The sequence below is a fragment of the Ctenopharyngodon idella genome, chromosome 10 (genome assembly GCF_019924925.1).
Source record: "Ctenopharyngodon idella isolate HZGC_01 chromosome 10, HZGC01, whole genome shotgun sequence".
Classification (NCBI taxonomy): domain Eukaryota; kingdom Metazoa; phylum Chordata; class Actinopteri; order Cypriniformes; family Xenocyprididae; genus Ctenopharyngodon; species Ctenopharyngodon idella.
Genome location: NC_067229.1, coordinates 29,518,399 through 29,538,983, shown reverse-complemented (window position 1 = coordinate 29,538,983; position 20,585 = coordinate 29,518,399). Strand labels below are relative to the sequence as shown.

The 20,585-nt window shown below is 36.1% G+C and overlaps 1 protein-coding gene across 4 annotated transcripts in view; it reads left to right on the top strand.

Annotated features, from left to right (window-relative positions):
• LOC127521930 (rab GTPase-activating protein 1) overlaps window positions 1-20,585 on the top strand; it is a 97,252-nt gene that overhangs the window by 13,980 nt on the left and 62,687 nt on the right. For 2 of the 4 annotated variants that reach the window (XM_051911420.1, XM_051911423.1), the window contains exons 2-7: window positions 8,500-8,705; window positions 11,864-11,893; window positions 15,147-15,375; window positions 16,099-16,306; window positions 16,421-16,595; window positions 19,255-19,412. In XM_051911420.1, the coding sequence (XP_051767380.1) occupies window positions 8,556-8,705; window positions 11,864-11,893; window positions 15,147-15,375; window positions 16,099-16,306; window positions 16,421-16,595; window positions 19,255-19,412 (950 nt within the window). In that variant the 5' untranslated portion in view covers window positions 8,500-8,555. The remainder of the gene's footprint in view (window positions 1-8,499; window positions 8,706-11,863; window positions 11,894-15,146; window positions 15,376-16,098; window positions 16,307-16,420; window positions 16,596-19,254; window positions 19,413-20,585) is intronic. The other 2 variants (XM_051911421.1, XM_051911422.1) reach the window with 2 other exon arrangements.

Here is a 20,585-nt window from a genome sequence, read left to right as displayed (position 1 = left end):
AAAAAAAAGTTCAATTCCAAGTGCACCACACATGAAGTGATCAACATGGTGTAAATGTAAAACAATTTGTTAAATATCTTTGCAGAAAATATGCCTGAAATGAAGGCAAATGTTGTACAAACTTATCTTAAACACATCCTATATACTCAGAAATAATATAAAATAAGACAATGCTAAATATTTCTTAGACAAAAAGTAATAGCAATAAATAACACCAGTAATAGGCTATTATTAACAGCAAATGCTTTGTAAAAACAGAAAACAACAGCAGCTTTCAGCCTGTCACCATCATGCAAACATGAAATATCAAACAGGTTTATCAGTTTTTCATTCCATTGCGCTATTTGTCCTATTGTTTTTATGTTTGGCGGACATGTTTAGGTGTTGCACTTGTGTCTCGCATCTTTTGCAGCGTCTCACCCATGAAACGGCATTCTAAAAACACGGCGGTCAAGTTAAAAAAAAAGCTCTCTAAAAAAAAAAACTCTGCTTTTTTTTCTAATTCCACCGCCAGCGTCTCATTTTTATAACGCAATAACGCATTTCTGAATGAACAGCCAGAATAGTGATGTTTTCTACGTTCATAGAGCGTCACATGAGAGCGGTTAATCAGGCGCGCCGGCGCCATCATGAGGTCGGATCATTTTCTTCTCCTAATACGGTTATCGTTGCTGTTTTGTCAACATCTCTAATTGTAACGCTTGCTAACATTTTTATTCAAAATCGCGATTTCTCAATTTAAAAAAGAATAAAATCGAGGCAAAACATTCAATTCGAATTAATCGAAAAAATCAGAAAAATCGCCCAGCTCTAGTTAGAATAAAAAATGTACACCTACCAGGGTTACAGATTCTTGCGCCATTGTAGATGCTCATTCAGTGTGATAAACTCCCGACTCCCAAAATCAACTGTGTGACGTTGCGTTAATAATGTAATTTCACGTGCTTCAGTAACTTATTTGCGTTAAATTATTTTAACGCCTTAAGGATTTTAAATTAATCGCATGTATTGACACGTGAACGTCGACAGCCCTAAATTATTGTTAATAATTAGCTCTGAATATACACTGTTTGGGGTCAGTCAGATTTTGTTTTTGAAAGAAATCATTACTTTTATTCAGCAAGGATGAATTAAATTGATCAAACGTGACATTAAATACTTTAATGATGTTATAAGATTTCTATTTCAAATAAATGTTCTTTTGAACATAAAAGACTTCTCAAATACATTAAAAAAATCTCACCCCAAACTTTTGAATGGTAGTGTAACTCTGAACAGTAAGAAGTATAAACCCAAAGCCTGGCATTTTTTAAAAATGTGGCTTTACTTTATGGAACAATATGAGCATTGTTTTTTTTTTTTTTGCATTGGTCTGCTGAAATATTGCTAACTGTAAATTCTCTGAGATGGCCTCATTGAATGTCTTCAGGAGAACTAATTGTTATCTGCAGATCTTGAAACACTTGTCACAGGCCTGTAACTCACTGTTGTGACTTGAATTTATTGTATCAACATCCCCTTTGTGCAGGACTTCCGGGATTGAAACACATTGGAGCACATTGTATGTGTGTCTGTGTAAATCACTCAGAGGTTCTGCTCATTCTTCGACACTTCCTCCAGGGTCCTACAGAAGAATCTGTAGAGTGAAATAGCACAACTGCTTTTGTTAGTGCTTTCATGTCTGGACCTGTACAGTCCCATTATTTCCCTCCCATATCCAAATATAGTTCAGCACTGACCCTCTGCCAAACCCTCTCAGCTTTTCCAGATACACACAGGTACAGCTTTCATAAACACAACTCTTTCATCGGCCTTCTCTTCTGTTGCAGTTGAATGTTAAAGTTTGCTGCTATTTCTTTGGAATTAAAAAGAGTTTGCATAACGATAATGTCAATCTGAGATCTTGCGTTTGTTTTGAACTAAGGTTTTGTACCCAGTCACATGCATGGCAAGGTAAACAGCACTTGGCGTCAGGCGGCGTCACAGTTTACAATCCACAGCATCATCAACTTTGTTTGTCATTTGACTGTTGCCGTGGAGATGATGTGGATTTTTTGCATTTTGTGTACAATTGGCTGCTGTAGAACAGAGCCACCCCAATTTCCATCCTAAAAGTCAGAACATTGACTAAATAAACTTTTAGCAGATATATACATTTAAAATTCTTCATTTTTTAGGAAAACGGATCAAAATATCAATGGCTCATGTTAATGAGATAATGCCACTAATATCACCTACTTCTGACTAGCAATAGTGTATCAAATCTATGGGGGGATTTTTGTTTCAATATTCCAAATAAATAGATTATGATCCACAAATAAATGTAAAGAGATTCACAAAAAATAATCATATGCACAAATTAATAGAATGAGATCCACAAATATATGTTTAGGAGTTTCCACAAAAATTAATTAAATTCACAAAGATGTAAAATGAGATTTGCTAATAAAATTTTTATGTCACAAGCACAACTCTGCCTGCATTTATTTGTGAATCACTTTCTGTGCATTTGTGGATCTCTTCTTTGTGAATCACCTCACGCATTTGTGGATTTTGAAACATTCTGACCAATCGCAGCACACTGTCGCTACAACCAATCATGTTTTGCTTTACAATCGGGGCGGGAACAGACTCATTCTAAAAGGAGCTTGCTCAGCTCCTTACTATTCCACCATGGCCGTTTCGTTTGAATTGAGCTGTTTGTGTGATTAAAACACCCTGTTTACAAAATCGTCCTCTTGGAATTGTAAGGTTCTATCTGCGTTCTGAGCAGTTTTGAGATATTGAGCTTCAAAGTTTTTGCATTCCATATAGCAAAAATTATATGGGGAACAAGTTTTTTTCAAACATGAAAATGACAGGGCTCCTATTCTAAATGTACAATATCAAAATCCTCTCAAATTTGTAAATGGGGATTTTTGGCACGGGTCAAACGCAGATAGAACCTTCTAATTCTAAAAAAAACACTTTTCGCTTGGAATTATAAGGTTCTATCTGCCAAAAAATTAATTGAAGCAATAATTTTCAAGAAAAACACAGTTTACTTATAATTTGTTTTAAAACACAAAATTAGTGTTGTAACAATGTGTTGACACATGCACGAGAAAGTTAAATTTAATGGTTTTTATGACATTTATTTCATATTTTAAATGAATATTTTTCTTGTTCAAGTTAAGCATAAAAGGCAATGCTAAATATTTTGTCCAGATGTTAAATTTAGGTAGGAATATGGTGGGTAATTTAACACATTATTGCAGGAACCATTTAAGTTTAAGTTTCCTTTTGTTTAGAGAGAAAGTAGCTACTGTAATACATCTGAGCAGAACTTTATTCCACAGAAAGTGGAATGGCTTTCTCTCTGGACATCAGTATGGCTGAAATAACATGCTAACGTTTATTGTTGTAATTAAGACCCCATCAATTAAATTGTTGAGTATTTGACCTTTAAGCCTTAATATTGTAAAATTTAAGACATTTTAAGACTAAAAAACTGCAAGAAAACAGACAATGTTTCAGCAAATGTGTTTAACAAAGTTTAATAAACATTGAAAAATATTTCACTGACTATATATAATTAAAAATATTTCACATTTAAAATATTTAAATTACTTCAACTATGCAACAACTCGGTTTTTACCAACAATGTAAAATTTAATTTAACTTTAATCCAATGTGCCATAGTGTATAGCTTTATAGCTACATAGTACATACAGCTCAGTACAAGTACACAGGATGGATCAAGGTTAAAACATAACCTAATATATACATAAAATTTCCCTCGTATGACAATGACATGACTGGAGTAAAGTAAATAGACTACAAAAACCGGACCTATACTCTTAATAGCGCTGCTGGCTAGCGTGGTGTCTAACTGAAAATAACTCCTCAGCAATCAGATACAACAAATCACACAAAAAGACTAATTCCGTGGAATTTGGGCTGCTGTCATTGACAAGATCATAAATAAAATAGTCCATCATGAGGTTTCTAAAAAACATCATGTTGTGTGAAATTATTTAGTCTTCTCTTCACTGATTTAGCTTTTTTTTTTTTTTTTTTGCGATCTCTTCCGCTGTCGCGGCGACATGACAAAGAACGCTGATCCTGATTGGTCCTCGTGTGTGCATTCGAAGTGCTGATTGGCTCACGCAGATAGAACCTTATAGAGCCAAGTTAGAGTTCGACTTTGTAGATAGAACCTTTTTGTTTTCTAAAAAAAAGTACCAAAATGTACACAACTTAAAAAAAAAAACAGCACATAATGTAAATAAGTTCATCACTGCAGCATGTATTATGGTTTTGGATAATGCAAATAAAGAGGTTGCAATGCTTAAAAATACATTTTTGTATTTATTTTGGATGCTGTAAACAACTTTTACAGTCAAATTCTATTAAGTCTGATTCATTTGAAATATTATTTGTATGATCATGTGTTTGACTGCTGGACATTTTACTTTTAAATGAAATGCATAATATATGGAATTTAACAAACTGTCACACGTTTAAAAAGTCTATATCTTCTCTACAAACAATGGTAACCTTAAAACGTTTAATTAATGTTTAAAATATTACTTAAGGGCCTGTTAAATAATGTTTAGTAGCTGGTTTGCAGCTCATATCCGTCGATGTTTGATTGATAAACTGGGAAATGCTGTTGGCTGTTGTTATGTGATGACAGTTTCATCTATTTTGCAAACTCGCATGTTTATCACAAGGTTAAATCCAGTAAAACGTGATTGGTTGTAAAACGTGATTGGTTGTAGCGAGAGTGTTCTGCAATTGGTCAGCACAATGTGGCCGTTATCTGATTGGCTTGAGTAGTCGGTGGGTGGAGTCGACCTATTTGTGGATTTGTCTGCAGTCGAACTGTTTCAGAATCCACAAATGCGTGAGGTGATTCACACATGCGTGCAGCGATCTACAAATGTACAGAAAGCGATTCACAAATAAATGCAGGCAGAGATCTGCTTGTGACATAAAAACATATTTGTGAATATGTTTTTTATTAGCAAATCTCGTTTTATATATTTGTGAATGTAATTATTTTTTTGTGAAACTCCTAAATATATATTTGTGGATCTCATTCTATTAATTTGTGCATACGATTATTTTTTGTGAATCTCTTTATATTTATTTGTGGATCATAATCTATTTATCTGGAATAATGGAATGATTCTATCTCCATACAAATCTTGTTTCATAGGTGTGACGCAACTAAAGCCGATTGACTATAGGGGCTTTCACACTTTGTAGTTATAGAAACTCAGTTATAGCAACTAGCCATCAGGGCGGTCTCCCGAGAACAAAATGTTCCCCTAGGGCTATTTTCTTGGTTGCATTCACACTGCCAGGTAGGAACTCTGAAGTGACTTAAGCCGTCAGACAGCAACGTCATTTAAGAGTGCTATTCAACAGCGTCAACAACTCCGTAGCGTAAAGTTTGAAGTAGGAGCTAATTTACAACCCAAAAGGCCCCCCCAACACTCCAAAATCCAGGGCCCTCATTTATCCGTACAGACGGATTTGTGTGTAATGAGTGCGTAAGAACAGTTTCACGCAAAGTGTGGGATTCACCAACTTGTACTTATACGTAGAAATGTGTGTAAATATAAGCCCACCTCTGAGAAAGCTTACGCAGAGAATCTAGTGGTAGAATAGCGACACTACACATGAAAAAGCATTTAGGAGTGTCACAGTATGCATTAAGCAATCCACATATGTCCTGTGTTTCCTTTAATTATAAAACACTCAATTTATAATTTGTCTAGTTTTAAACACAATACGTAATTGGTGTCAAACCCTATAAAAGACAGCTGTGAAAAATGTTTGTCTCAGTGCAATGGCTTATCTTGGGTTATTGGAAGACTTGGCAAACAATGCGCTCTGCAGAGAACACATTTTCCAAGATCGTGCTGATCTGCTTGGCGAGAGCACAGATTGGTCTCTTTGCCATTATTGCGGTGAGGAAAAAACACAATCATGTGATTTTTAAAGGGAAGTGTTGTCACCATATATGGTTCATTGGAGGCGTTTCCGAATGCTAATGACCGTGAAAGAGCATGTTACTTATGCACATGTGGGATTTATCAACAATGATTGCTTACTGATGTGTGTAAGAACTGCGTGCGCACGTTTGATAAATACATATTTTCTTGTACTTAGGCACATTCTAAATGTAATTCGTAGGACAAAATATAGAACCTTTTCTACGCACTGTTGATAAATGAGGGCCCAGGTATTTCCGCCAATAGTTATAGGTAGTGATGCACCAGTCATGATTTTTCATGGCTGATTCTGCAAATTGGCCAATTCCAATACCAGTTTTTTTTTCTTTAAGCTAATTTATTTGTTTATTTGCTCTATAACAGGCAAACTGGCCTTAAAGGGTTAGTTCACCCAAAAATGAAAATAATGTCATTAATTACTCACCCTCATGCCGTTCCACACCCGTAAGACCTTCGTTAATCTTCGGAACACAAATTAAGATATTTTTGTTGAAATCTGATGGCTCAGTGAGGCCTGCATAGCCAGCAATGACATTTCCTCTCTCAAGATCCATTAATGTACTAAAAACATATTTAAATCAGTTCATGTGACTACAGTGGTTCAATATTAATATTATAAAGTGACGAGAATATTTTTGGTGCGCCAAAAAAACAAAATAATGACTTATATAGTGATGGCCGATTTCAAAACACTGCTTCATTAAGCTTCGGAGCACTATGAATCTTTGTGTCGAATCATGATTCGGATCACGTGTCAAACCGCTAAACTGCTGAAATCACGTGACTTTGGCGCTCCGAACCGCTGATTTGACACGCTGATTCATAACGATCCAAAGCTTAATGAAGCAGTGTTTTGAAATCGGCCATCACTATATAAGTCGTTATTTTATTTTTTTGGCGCACCAAAAATATTCTCATCGCTTTGCCTGGTACAGTATTTGCACTGCTGGCGCATCTGTGTTCTTTTCTTTGCATCCCTCTCTGTCCTGTGTTAACGTCCAGTTTACTGACTTCGGAATATTTCCACACAAATTACATTTTGGGAAATTATTGCAGTGCAGTTTTTTTTTTTTTTGTGCAAGTCCAGAATAGAGATCAGCCAAAATAAAACTTTTGCACCGGAGGAACGTTTTCACAGTTCCTATAACTAGATATAATGGTTCAGATTTATGACCGATCGAAAAAAGAAGTGAGCGCACTGTAGTTACAAAATATATGTATTTTAAATGTATTAATGTCTTCAAGTCATGCAATGGATTAGGTAGGCTAACTATAATTAACCAAGGGTATAAAAACCCTCCAAATAAGTGATTTTACTGAACATAAGAGCTACTTGTGTAAACAAGTAATAAGTAATAAGATCCTGGTTGATGAGTGATGATCTTCCAGCGCTGTTTCAGCTCACTCCTATTCTTTGGCACATGGTAAATCAAGAGCTATTGTCAGTCTGATCGATTGATCCAATCCACGCGTACTCCAGCTGTAAAACAGTGTCCGATTGGTCTCTACACATCGTCCCTACCCACCAAACCCTGAGATACAGTTTCCATTGGTTGAACTTTCAAATGACTCTGGAAAACACTGCGTCATGATTGCTACACAATCGGATTCCGGAAGTCCTATAGCTTTAGCCAAGCAGCATGTCATGTCACTCCGTGATCTACGTATTATCTTATGTTGTTTTTAAAGATATGAAATCGACTATGATTTATCAATGTTTCATGAAGTTACAAACAAAAACATGCCGCAAAAGCATCATGTGTATACTGTTTAAACGTCCTTCGGCGGCACTTTTTCATACTTGGTATAGTTTTTGACTCTAACTGAAACAAATATGCTTGTAATCTGCTAGTTGAGACCTTTTCAACGATATATGACACAAGTCTATCTGTTATGTACGATGATTTTACAGATAATATTTTCATGTAAAGCAGTTTTTTTTTTTTTTCACGCTCTGAAAATAGAGGACTTCTAATATGTCAGCAAAACACCTTGGATATCTTTTAATTTTTTTGTATAATACATATTACTTACAAGTTTGACTTAACACTCATGTATAACCCTGTAGATTCTAGTAAAGTTAACAAGTGTTTTTATTTTCTTGCCGGTTGGTTTGGCGACTGTTCGTTTAAGACCCTTGATGTATCCCCACAATATGAGTACCTATTTCCATTTACCAAACTTTATCTGCCATTTCTTTATCATTTTACACAATGTGCACAAATCTCTGCCTCTTCAGCCAGCATTTTTGTCAAGGTTTTGCAATTTATTTTGCTCTGCAGACACCATGTGTCCATAAATAGCTTTGCATGTGAATGCTGCCATTTGTAGAACAGTTGAGATGATTGAAACTTGAAGCGTGAAGAACCACAAACTTTATTTGAAGTTGACAAAGGATGCCTTCAAATTAAGCATGGGTGTTCAAGCTCCTCTCATGTTTTTTTTTTTTTTTTTTTTCCTTTCCTCATTGTTTTTTCATCTCTTTGTTTTCCAGGTAATTTTGCTCATTAAACCACCATTCATGAGCGCGTCTGGCTTGATTTAACAGTCATGGATGACAAGGCCTCGGTGGGGAAAATTAGCGTGTCCTCCGACTCTGTGTCCACCCTCAACAGTGAGGACTTTGTCCTGGTGTCCCGCCTGGGGGATGAGACCCCTTCCACTAATAATGGTAGCGATGATGAAAAGACAGGACTGAAGGTAAGAGTAGACAGAAATGGACAGGGAGATCTTCTGCTTTGGGAACTATTGATGGGTGATTCTTCAGTTAAGGGAACTTTTGATTACTTGAAATTTTGAAAACAAAACTTCTTCAAAATATGTTTAATATTCATTTATCACGTGTCTTGGAATAATAAGATCTGATCATGGCCTTTATCAACCTTCAAGGGAATTTTACTTTAATTAAAAAAAAAAATTCTGTTGTGTGTGATGGTATTGGTGATGGTGTTTTTACAGTTTTTGGAAAAAAGTGAGATACACCTTGGATTTGCTAACACGACAGGATAATTAGCAGTAAATTTACTTTAATTTTCAAAAAAAATAAAATAATAAAATTAAATTAAATAAAAACTAAGTTTCCTTTGAATTAAAATTCTCAAATACTAACTAAACATATTTGACACCTAATAAAGTTATTCTCGAATCCTGATGTAAATTTTTTAAATTGATGACATTTCTGATCTTCAAACTTGTTACTCTGCCAGAGATCCCCTGTCATATTTTCATTTCCATCATAACCAAATATATTACATAAATAGTGATGAAAGCTAAAATATTAAATGTCATGGGTGTATATTTACTGAGTAATCCACTATTTTCTAGAGGGGGGTCAAAATGACAATTTTTACCTGAGATTTGGAGCCAAATTAGAGGGGGTAAAAATGACTTTAGAAAGATGGCAGCATCAGTATTTTATTTTTACATAGAGATTTTTACACAGAAATCTGTTTACTTTAGCAATCTTTGTTGCGTTATGTATTAACAATACCTTAATATCCTTTTTATATTTTGGTTTTTAACAAACATTTCTTTTGGTATCTTCATTTTAAAGGCCCCATATGGTATAGTGCCAGAGATATGGAGATCTTAATGTGGCTCCATGAGTAAACTGGTAAATTGTACACATTTTCAGTGGCCAAAAATCAAATGTGGGTCACTTTTCATACAACTGGAACTTTTTTTCTTTTAAAGAGGAATATCTGAACAACAAATAATGCCATAAATAATGTTTTTTTTTTTTCCAAAGTTTGCTTGCCTGTCACTCAAAAAGTATTAAAGATATCTTAATATTATTTTTAGATTTTGATTCTTAACAAATTTTTCTTTTGAAATCTTCATTTTCAAGGCCCTATACGGTTCAGTCCTATAGATATGGGGTTCTGAATGTGACTCCATGTTTAATTTGTTGAATTTTACCTTTTTTTCTTCAGATATTCCCCTTTAAACACAATAAGTATCAGCTGTTTGAAAAGTTACTCACATTTTGTTTTTGACCAATCGGTAAAACGGTTTTTTGAAAATGGGTAAAATTCAACAATTTGAACGTGGAGTCATATTGGGATCCCCATATTTATGTGATTGAACCATATATGGCCTTAAAAATTAAGATTCCAAAAGAAAAGTTTATTAAGAATTAGAATCTAGAAGGATATTAAGATATACCTTTTGAGTTACAGGCATGCAAACTTTGGAAAAAGAATATTCATGGCACTCAGACAATATTCATGGCACTCAGACGGGTATGTTCCGTGCAATTGTGTTGACAGAAAAAAAATATATTTCTAGTTTCAACATTATTTGTTGTTCAGATATTCCTTATATCTAAACATCATTATTTTATTTTTATTTTAAAAATAAAATAATGATGCTGCCATCTTTCTGAAGTCATTTTTACCCCCTGTAATTTGACTCCAAATCTCAGGTGAGAAAACAGTAAATGAATTGATAGTTTTTTTTAAAGTTCTTTGGAAAATTGTAACATAGGATTTGACAACTTAGACAAATTATAGAAAATGTAACACTTCGACACTCTTAAAAATGAGAAAATAGTAATTTAAACTGACAATAAAAAATTTAAGTTATTATAATATATCCTTTGAACAAGTACACATTTTTAATCATCTTAGGGGACAGAAAAGTTCCCCTGATTGAAAAATCACCCAACTAAGGTAATAAGCAAGTAAAGTTTGCAGCACCTGGTTAGGTTGCTCAAAGGTGCTAATGAGATTTTAAATGTTCACATCCATTCTGTTCATTCAGTCACTGTCAAGAGGACAGGCAGACTGCACACTTTATCTTGTCACCTTCATTCCATGTTTTGTTTTTCTGCTTAGCCTGTGCCCTCACTTGTCCATTTCTCACATCATGCCACACCACATGAATGTTGCAGAGATTTATGTCCAGTTCGTATCACTTTGATTTTTTTTTCCAAAATCTGAATCCATTGATTTGATGTGACGGCACTACAGTGTGTTCTTTAGCCACGTCCCACTTTCTACTCCTGTGCTTTCAGCCATATGTACAAATGTTCAATTCTATAATTCCATAGTATCATGGTGGCCCACCATAGGATGTTTCATCCAGACAGGTCTCATTCATTCATGGACCAGAATTCATGGAGATTTCAGCTACACCACACCAGTCTTCCCTCTTTTCAGATCTTGCGGTCATGATGCTTGTATGTTTAATGCATCGTCACTCTTTTGCTTTCTGCTTTAATGGATATGTTCATTTCAAGTCTGTTCATTCATATTTTCATTTGATCATGGCTATGGAGCAGCCAACTTTCAAATGTTGTTCTTTTTCCTATGATGCTTGTTTTCATTTGTCAGATTCAGTATTGAAGGAATAGTTCACCCAAAATTATCACATTTACTCACTCTCATGTTCCAAACCTGTTAACTTTATTTTTGTTTTTACCAAGAAATAATTAAAAAAACCTACCAAGTATTTACCAAGAAATAAAGTCACTTAAAATGCATGCAAAAGAGCAGCGTAAGCATTCTTCAAAATAACTTCTTTTTTTTGTGTGTGTGTGTGTGTGTGTGTGTGTGTTGCTTGGTAGAAAGAAAAGTCATATTGGTTTGGAATAGCATGAGGGTGAGTAAAAAAAGGCTGGTTAATAATTTGGCCAAAACACTTGCTATTGCCACAAGGGGGCATCATCACATTTATGTAGCAAGGTTCCTATTCTACTGTGGCAGGTAAAAGCGAAGATGCTTCTGCTGGTTGTCATATTCTTTTATAGTCTGTCGGTCATGATGTAGAGAACGTTCTATCTCAGTTAACCCATTCATCACCATTCTCTCACCTCTGTAGGCGTCTCGCATCTCTTAAACACTTTGTTTGTTACACAGGTGATTTCTGAGGAAGAGGTCAGCTTTAAGGTCAGTCTTTATCATTTCCTCTCTCACTTCCTCTGTGGTGATACTGTGTCTTTGTGCTTTGTTTCTGATTGGCTGATCAGTTTGATTGGCAGCGTCACTGGCCTGTACAGCAGCTGTGTGTGGGATATAAGCGGGCCTATGACATTGTGATTGTGCAGTGCTCAGTAGAAAGTTTATAGGCTTTTGGTTTGTGTCTGGTGCTTTCACTGTTTACCTTATTCCAGGCCTCTTAGTCCCATCACCATTTAGTCCCAACCGTGTACAGTCCATGCTAGATACCTCTGGCTTGTATGCTAAATCTCTTTTGTTACACTTTTGTAGCAATTTTTAAAGAAAACTGAACGCATTTGGCAGAAATTCATATTTTGAGGTTTTTCGTGGAGGTCACCTGCTTAATCATCTCTTCTCACTGAACTTCCTGGCATTGACACATGCAATTCTTGCGTGTTCAGGGATCTTTCTTTTTTTGTCACTGTCGTCTTGGCTATAATGAACACAAATCAAACCCTCTGTCTCTTCATCTTATCACAATAACAAAAATTATAACAAGTTACGATCTGCTGAATTACAAACTTCCTGAAGTGAAACCAAATTTAAAAAAAAAAACTGATCATATTGATTTTAAACCAAATGTCAAATAAAAGAGCACTAATTTTTGTGTTATATATAGGGATGTCAATCAATTACACATTTTGATTGAATAAATTATGTATGGCAATGAATTAATTGCAATTAACCTTAAACGTGCGCGATTCTTAGTGCGATTATGAAATCGCAAAGGCTGTGATTATTTTTTTTTTTTTATGCGCCGCTTGTCAAGTATGGCTCCAAATGCTAATCTATCTGAAAGCACTGCAAGTTTTAGTTGCTTATAATGTACATTTGAAAAAGCAACATGCGTCAAACATCTTTCCAGACATGAGAAGCATTTACAGTATTAACATCTTGTCTAACAAAAGACAACATTTAATAATAACATGTTTTTACTCCAAACTCACTTCATAATGACATTTGAGCATCCTTCTGTGAGATGACGTGGCTTCTTACACAGAATAAGGCAGTCGTGTGATTATTAGCCATGTTTAATCAATCCAAGCATTTCAATCTTCTGTTTTTTCAGCTACATCGATATGATGCGTGTTATCTTGTTCTGTGGCAGGGCATATTTGGAGTTTCTGCGCATGAGCGCCCTCTGGCTTTCAGATGGAGAAAGCCATACAGCTCTGACAAGCTGCGCATAAAATAATCTCAGCCTTTGCCAAATCGTGTGCGGTTTAATCAAGATAAATCGTGCAGCCCTAATGTTTGCTTAGAAAAGCCCCTAAAGGACTCAAGCAAAAGTGAGGAATGAACAGGTGTGACATCATTTCAAACAAAATCAGTTTTTTTTTTCTGGAGTTAGAAAACGGCTTGCCAAAATGAAATTTCTGGAAAAGTTTGCTCCGAGTGGTAAAAGCCTTCAAACTACCATTGGTCCATGACATAATAGGAGTTTGTGGCTCTGAGGTTTTGCCTTCATTGACGTGGAAATCTTCTCCAGTTCATTTCTTCTGTTCAGTCCGTCGAGGTTAGATGCGAGTAAAGACATAAGCACACTGCTTTATAGAAGAAATCGCACTTCTAATTAAAAATGACACAGACACTGCATTTTCATGTTTAATACTGTAAAGCTGCTTGTTTTAAAGCAGTCTATTGTATAAAGCGCTATATAAATATGACATGACTTTAATGGAGGGCTGAATTGAAGAGCGAGTGGAAACATATGATCAGATGCTTTCTTAACTGCTGTTTTCTCATTGCTGTCATTTTTGTTGTGTTTTTGCTATTGAGATGAAAGCTCGCAGCACATATTTACATATTTATCTAAATGTGGGTGGCGTCAGGATGTTTGTTAACAGTATATTGCTGCTCAGGTATTTCAAACTTCTTTTTACCCCTAAGTGAAGAACGAAAAAGAACTTCACTGTGAGTATGTCTTCAATATGCACATTTAGACTGTCGACTTTGGTCTTTGATACTTTTGATACTTGATACTTACTTTGCTGTTTTTCAAACTAAGTAATTCACCTTTAAAAATGCATCTTAGAAACGTTTCAGGTCAGATCAGATGTAGGGCTGCTCGATTATGGCAAAAATCATTATCAAGGTTATTATTTTGGTCAATATTGAAATCACGCTTATTTAATACGATTATTGGTGGGTGATATAATCAAAGTCTTATTTCATGATATGAGTAATTTTAAATGTCAGTGAAATTTCACTATCGATACTTCAGCAAAAACTAATACTAGGTTCATAAATGTAAGTAAAAAGTCCTCGAAACAGTTACAGAGGACAAATAAACAGTCAGCAATACAATAAGAACAAAGAAACTAATTACAAGCAAAAACTGGCAGTGGCATTCAGATAGCTTAAGTAATAGCCTACAACAGAAATTGAATCAAGTAATCAAATTTAAAATAACACTGCGGTATACATTAAATATAGTATAATCCTTATTAAAACTACAGAAGTTATTCATTCAAGAGCAGTGAGTGATTTTATCTTTGACTTTTGTTGTTTGATTAACATTATTGACTGCAGCGGATTTATTAGGCTGCTGTCACTTTATACTCTTCCACACGTGATTTCTTTCTCAACGGTTTACATTCACTTAAGACATAACCGACTGTGTTTACGAGGATACTTTCTAATACAGCTTTTTGACATATTTGTGTTGGTTATTTGACCATTTAGGCGCGTATCTGAAGCCCACAGAATACTTTTCTTATGCTCGTTCCGCACTGTCTCGGAGCACGTGCACAGAAAGTGACCTAGGGAACAGTATCTCTTTCGCGGATTAATGCGCTTTTAATAACACTGGTATTAACCAAGCAGTTTAGCATATGATACCATATAATACTATACCAAGTTTAGCAATGGTAGATTGCATTTTGCAACACCTACTTATTCGGCTGATTTAGATGTTAAGGTTGGCTTAGAGAGGAATGAAGCACACTGTTGTGAAGGAAAGGAAGGTGCGCTGGACGGAATGCCGCACAACAATCGTTTTACGTCGATTATCTTGTTTTTATAATCGTTGGAAGCCAAAATCGAAATTGAAAAATTGATTACGATTAATTGCACAGATACTGATTGATCTTTATGGTCCGGTACTGTCCAGTCCATTCACCCTATTGATCCTAAATGTGTCTTAGATGAGTCGTGGAATGACTGTACTGATGGGTCTGTGTGTGTGTGTGTGTGTGTTTAGATTGTGGGGAACGGCAGTGAGCAGGAGTTACAGCAGGAGCTGGAAGATGTGCTGATGGACCCTTCGGTAACTGAACTGGTGGGCGGACCGGACCAACTGGTTGGGGGTGACCATGGCTATCCCACTACAGCTGCGCCAACACGGTCCAGCTCAATGCCCCCTAAACTTGAGATAGTGTTGCCCGTTCAGGGAGCTCAGGAGAGCGAACTCAACGAGAGATCTTACAGGGGTAAAAAAAATACAAAAATCACCCTACTACTGTACACACCATCTGCAAATTAAGAGTGAAAGGAATACTTGAACATGACTAAGAAATTAAATGGGGTACATTTTAATTTGATGTTGACTTTATAGGCCTGTTCACAACCCAAGTCTTTTATCACTTGAGATACTAATTGGTTCTGATTACTTGATTTTTTTAGAGGTGCTGTAAATGCAAACCAATAATTGGCTTTAACTCTATTTTAAATAACAATATTAAAAAAATCAAATAAATATCCAGTAAGATATTTCATAATTCATTTATTTTTATAAAACACTACTGACAAAATGATGTGTATGATGTGTACCTTTTAAATATGCATGGCAATCACGTTTCAAAACCATTTTTTTGTGTTCAGAAATGTAAAAATAGCCAATATTAAAATGTCATGGATTTTCACACAGAGAAAAGTGTGTAGAGTCAGTGTGACACATATGCAGGCAGTGCCATCTGCTGGTCGTTTATCAAGGTGCATATATTCCTGTTTAATTTTAGTTATGACAAATAAATTTGTAGGCACTATTTATTTTGGTGTACAAAAATATAATTTTAAGCATTTAATCAGAAGCATCCAGATTAAAAGGTTTTAAGATCATAAACATAAATCAAGTGTGTCCAAAACATTGAGTTTAAAAGTTTCATTTTGAGTCTTCTAATGGAGTGTGTCTCTCTGCCCATCACTTCCTGTAGATGAGCCCTCTGACTTGAGTCCTGGTACCCCTGTCCCGGACGAGGACAGCGTGGTGTTCAGTAAACTGACGTATTTGGGCTGTGCGTCAGTGAACGCCCCGCGCAGTGAGGTGGAGGCCCTGCGTATGGTCAGCATCCTCCGCAGCCAGTGCCAGATGCCTCTGGACGTCACCCTCTCCGTGCCCGGAGTCTCAGAGGGCACCGTTAGGTACGTTGGGAAGATACGGACAAAAGCAACAAAGAGTGGTAACTGAAAAATTGTTGGTTCAAACACCACAAGAGATAATCCATCAAAGCATCTTGTTCTTGAATATCCAATCAGGCTGCTGGACCCTCAGACCAGCACTGAGATTGCCAACTACCCCATTTACAAGATCCTCTTTTGTGTTCGCGGCCATGACGGCACGCCGGAGAGCGACTGCTTCGCCTTCACCGAGAGCCACTACAACTCCGAGATCTTCCGCATCCACGTCTTCCGCTGTGAGATCCAGGAGGCGGTGAGAAAAAACACAATTGCTCTTTACACATGGATTTGTTAAGGAAGATTGTGGAATGATATTTGTGTGGAAATTATTGATTGAATCTTATGAATACTGTCAAGAAATGTCCAGGTCATATTTCACTCTGAAAAAAAATATATTAATATATGAATAAATATATTTAATAAAAAATTATATCTAAAATATATTTGGTATAATAAAAATTAAGCCTGTTTTAAGACCATTAAGAATTATTTGCACTGTGACATTATTTTTTTTTAATAATAATTAAGCAGATTTTCCAAGAAAAAATTGAGTTTAATATTATGGTAATTTTTTAAAATTATAACAACAATAAGAATTCTGGGGAACAATGTATTTTAATTGTGAGAAAAATCACAACGATAAAAATTTAATAATAGGCATATGTTTTCTTTCTTTTTTTTTCTTTTGATTTTGGGGTCAAATATGATCTGGACCTGTTCTCCGTGAGATATGCTTGTGTGGTGCTTTTTTTCTTTTTTCTTTCTGATAGAATGATTGCATTTTTCTGGTTTAGTCTGAAGGGGGGGCACTTGTTAGTATTTGCTCTGTGATCAAACCTTTTGCTTCCATACTGTATGTCAAGCTCAGCTGTTAGGTTAAATTTAACCTGAAATGCTCCCAAAATGATCCAGTTCCTCTTGTACAGACACACTTACAGCTCAGCTTGAGGGAGACCACAGCCATGCAGACATATCTAATATTGTTATTTAAATTTAAATTCACACTCCTTTTCTTATTATGCATGATTCATCAGTGGACATTTTTCTGAAGGGATATATATATATATAATGTGTGTGTGTGTTTATGTGTTTGTATGTATATATATCCCCTTAGAATAAAGGGATACTCCAATAGTTTGGTTCTCTACTAGGTCATGAAACCATGACCCAAGTTTTTAGGAATTTGAACCAAACTAATTTATTTCTCAAAAATGGACACACACACATAAGTACCATCCACTCTTTACTTAACATAAACATAAATTGTAAGAATATCACTAACACTGATGAGTAGGGGTGTAGCGATACATCGTTGTATCGCGATATCGCTCTATAAAAATGCAACTATATGTATCGTTAATGTAAAAAATATGATTCACGATATAGAATTAGTTTTATCCAAGGCTCAGCTTACTGTATTTATAAGGTATAATTCACCCAAAATGTAAATTCTGTCATCATGTACTCAAGTCGTTTAAAAACTATAAGGTTTTCATTTATCTTTTTATGAAACCTGATAGATTTCTGTCCCTCCATTTATAGTCCACTCCTCAAAGTGAAAGCACAAACATCATTTAAATCACCATATCACATTTAGTTTCAGTTGTATATTGAAAGCATTTTAAATGTGTTATAGTGCATTAATAGCGGGAGAGGCCGGACATAGCGAGCATCGGGAGAGTCTGTGAGTGTGCGGCTCGTCCGCTTAAGAGATGCAACGAATGCCTGTATTGAAAGTGCGAGTACTGCATGAGGGGAAAAAAATTAAAGTTTATAGAGTTTCATTGACATTACTACATTAAATTACTGTATATAATGTTGAATATAATGAATAGTAATGCAATAGGGGAGTATTTGTGGGTCCCAATAATACCTGTAAACTACAGTTACCATGGTAAACTGTACATTGTTGTTTCTTTTTGACTAAAGGCTCCTCGACTTAAAATGGTCTTGTGACCCACTTTTGGGTTGTGACCCACTAGTTGGGTTGTAACACTGCACTAGCCAACCTCAGTACTGTACTCACACTAGGCGCTCTGAACCGTGCCCGAGCGCATTTGACCCCCAAAGCCCGGTTCGTTTGACAAGTGTGATCGCTCCGTTCCGTGCCCGGGCGCGGTTCGTTTAGCCGTCCCTGGCCCGCTTGGAAGAGGTGGGCCAGAGCATGGTTCGGTTCGAGTGCAGTTCGCATGCAGTGTGAGCGCTAACCGTGCCTGAGCACGGAACAGCTACTACTTTGTGTGCGCTGCTGTCATCATTACGACGGCAAACATCTTTATTACTACTTTGATAGTACACTTACAATTTATGTAATTAATTCGAGTGTATTTGGGTTTATAACGGGTCTGCTTCTCACCTTATTGGTAAACAGGAATTGTAGTTTGCGAGTAAAGCTGCAAATTTCTCCATTATCAGCTGCCTTTGTAATAATCCTCTGATACGTGCAAGTGAAAATAGTTGCGCGGCATAAATGATAAATATATTAGCGTGAAAGTGCATTTCTTCCTGTTTTCTTCCATTCAAAAAGTTGCATTGTATATGACGTAAGCGTGCTCTGGCCCGTAACGTTAAGTGCAATATGAGTGCGGGCCAGCGGGGGAGTGGGGAGGGGGGACAATCGCGCTCGGGCTCAGTTCAAGGCAACCGTGCCTAGTGTGAGTACACCCTAAATGACTGGTTGATTGTTTGACGACTTGTTGACCATCTTGAGACAAACCTAATGTGTGTGGAGTAAAATGTTAAAACAGCAGAGGTGCAGCTGTGTGTATTTCTATCTTTGTGTGCTAATGAGTGTGTTGATAACCTGAGAACAGAGCGACTGTGAGTCACTGTAATATAGCCTGTGTCACTGGAGACTGTTTTGACTCCAATCACTGAGATGTGTGTGTGTGTGTGTGTGTGTGTGTTTGTAGGTCAGCCGAATACTCTACAGCTTTGCCACAGCTTTCCGCCGATCAGCCAATAAAGCTCTACTCGCAGCCAAGGCTCCACCTCTTACGCCAGACAGCGATGTCTTCACCTTTACCGTCAGTCTGGAGATCAAAGAGGATGATGGGAAGGGCACATTTAGGTGAAACACTTTGCTTCTCTCCCTCCATTAAAGTTCATTCAGGTCTCCCCGTACATATCTGAGTTTAACCCCGGAGGTCTTGTCTCTAACTGCATAATTGAATTAGGTGTTATTTTCTGGTATTCAGCCATCGGAAGTCATCTGCCCTATTTTGATGAAGGAAACGATAAAAATAGAAAAATCTGCAGTTCCTCCACCTCTTCTTCTCTTTCTCTGAAGTGTCGACACATGCTTCCTGTCATTTATCATTCCTTACATCTTCGCCTCATTCCACCGCCCTGCACAGAGTTCTATTAACACAAATTTGCAGCAGACCTGCACTGTAAAGCAGTGGAAAAAACTCGCTTCAAAGGAAACATATACTTTCATGGCTTGTTAACATCTGTAAAGAAGCATTGTTCAGTGTAACAAGCACTGACATCTCCCTATGTGTGAAATATTCTAATTATAATATTGTTATTAATATTATTATATTAATTAAATTTATATTAATTATAATATTACAGTTAAATTAAAAATCGGGCAGTTTGTAAACCTTTTAGCGGCCTATATAGTGTGTTTACAATGGCTTTTTCAGTGCTGCACAGAGAAGACAAAAAGAGAGAAAAGTATTTAAGGAAAGGGCCCAAAATAACCTCGCTGTCTCCATCACCATGAGCTTGATGCTGCAGAGAGACTGTCCCTGTTATAAATGGACTGCAAGTCACTTTGGATAAAAACAACAGGAAAAAAATGACAGAATTACCTTGAAAGGACTGTTTGCTCCATTTGGATGCAAGAGATGCATGTTCATTTTTACAAAAACTTAGTTTTAGTCTTGGCTTTTGCTAAGACTATTCTGAATATATTTGTACTACCATTTATATTCAGATTTTTAAAACTAAAAAACATTTTTGTTCAGTAAGGACACGTCAAAAGTGACAGTAAATACATTTACATTACAAAAAAAATGTTTCAAATAAATACTGTCCTTTTGAACTTTCTATTCATAGAAAATGTAAAAATGTATCACAGTTTCCACAAAAATATTAAGCAACACAACTGTTTTCAACATATTTTGAAATATTAAATGATTTCGGAAGGATCATGTGACACTGAAGACTGGAGTAAAGGCCTTTGCACACATCTGAAATGTTCGCACAATAAAAAATACTGAAATACGACCTCACGTTG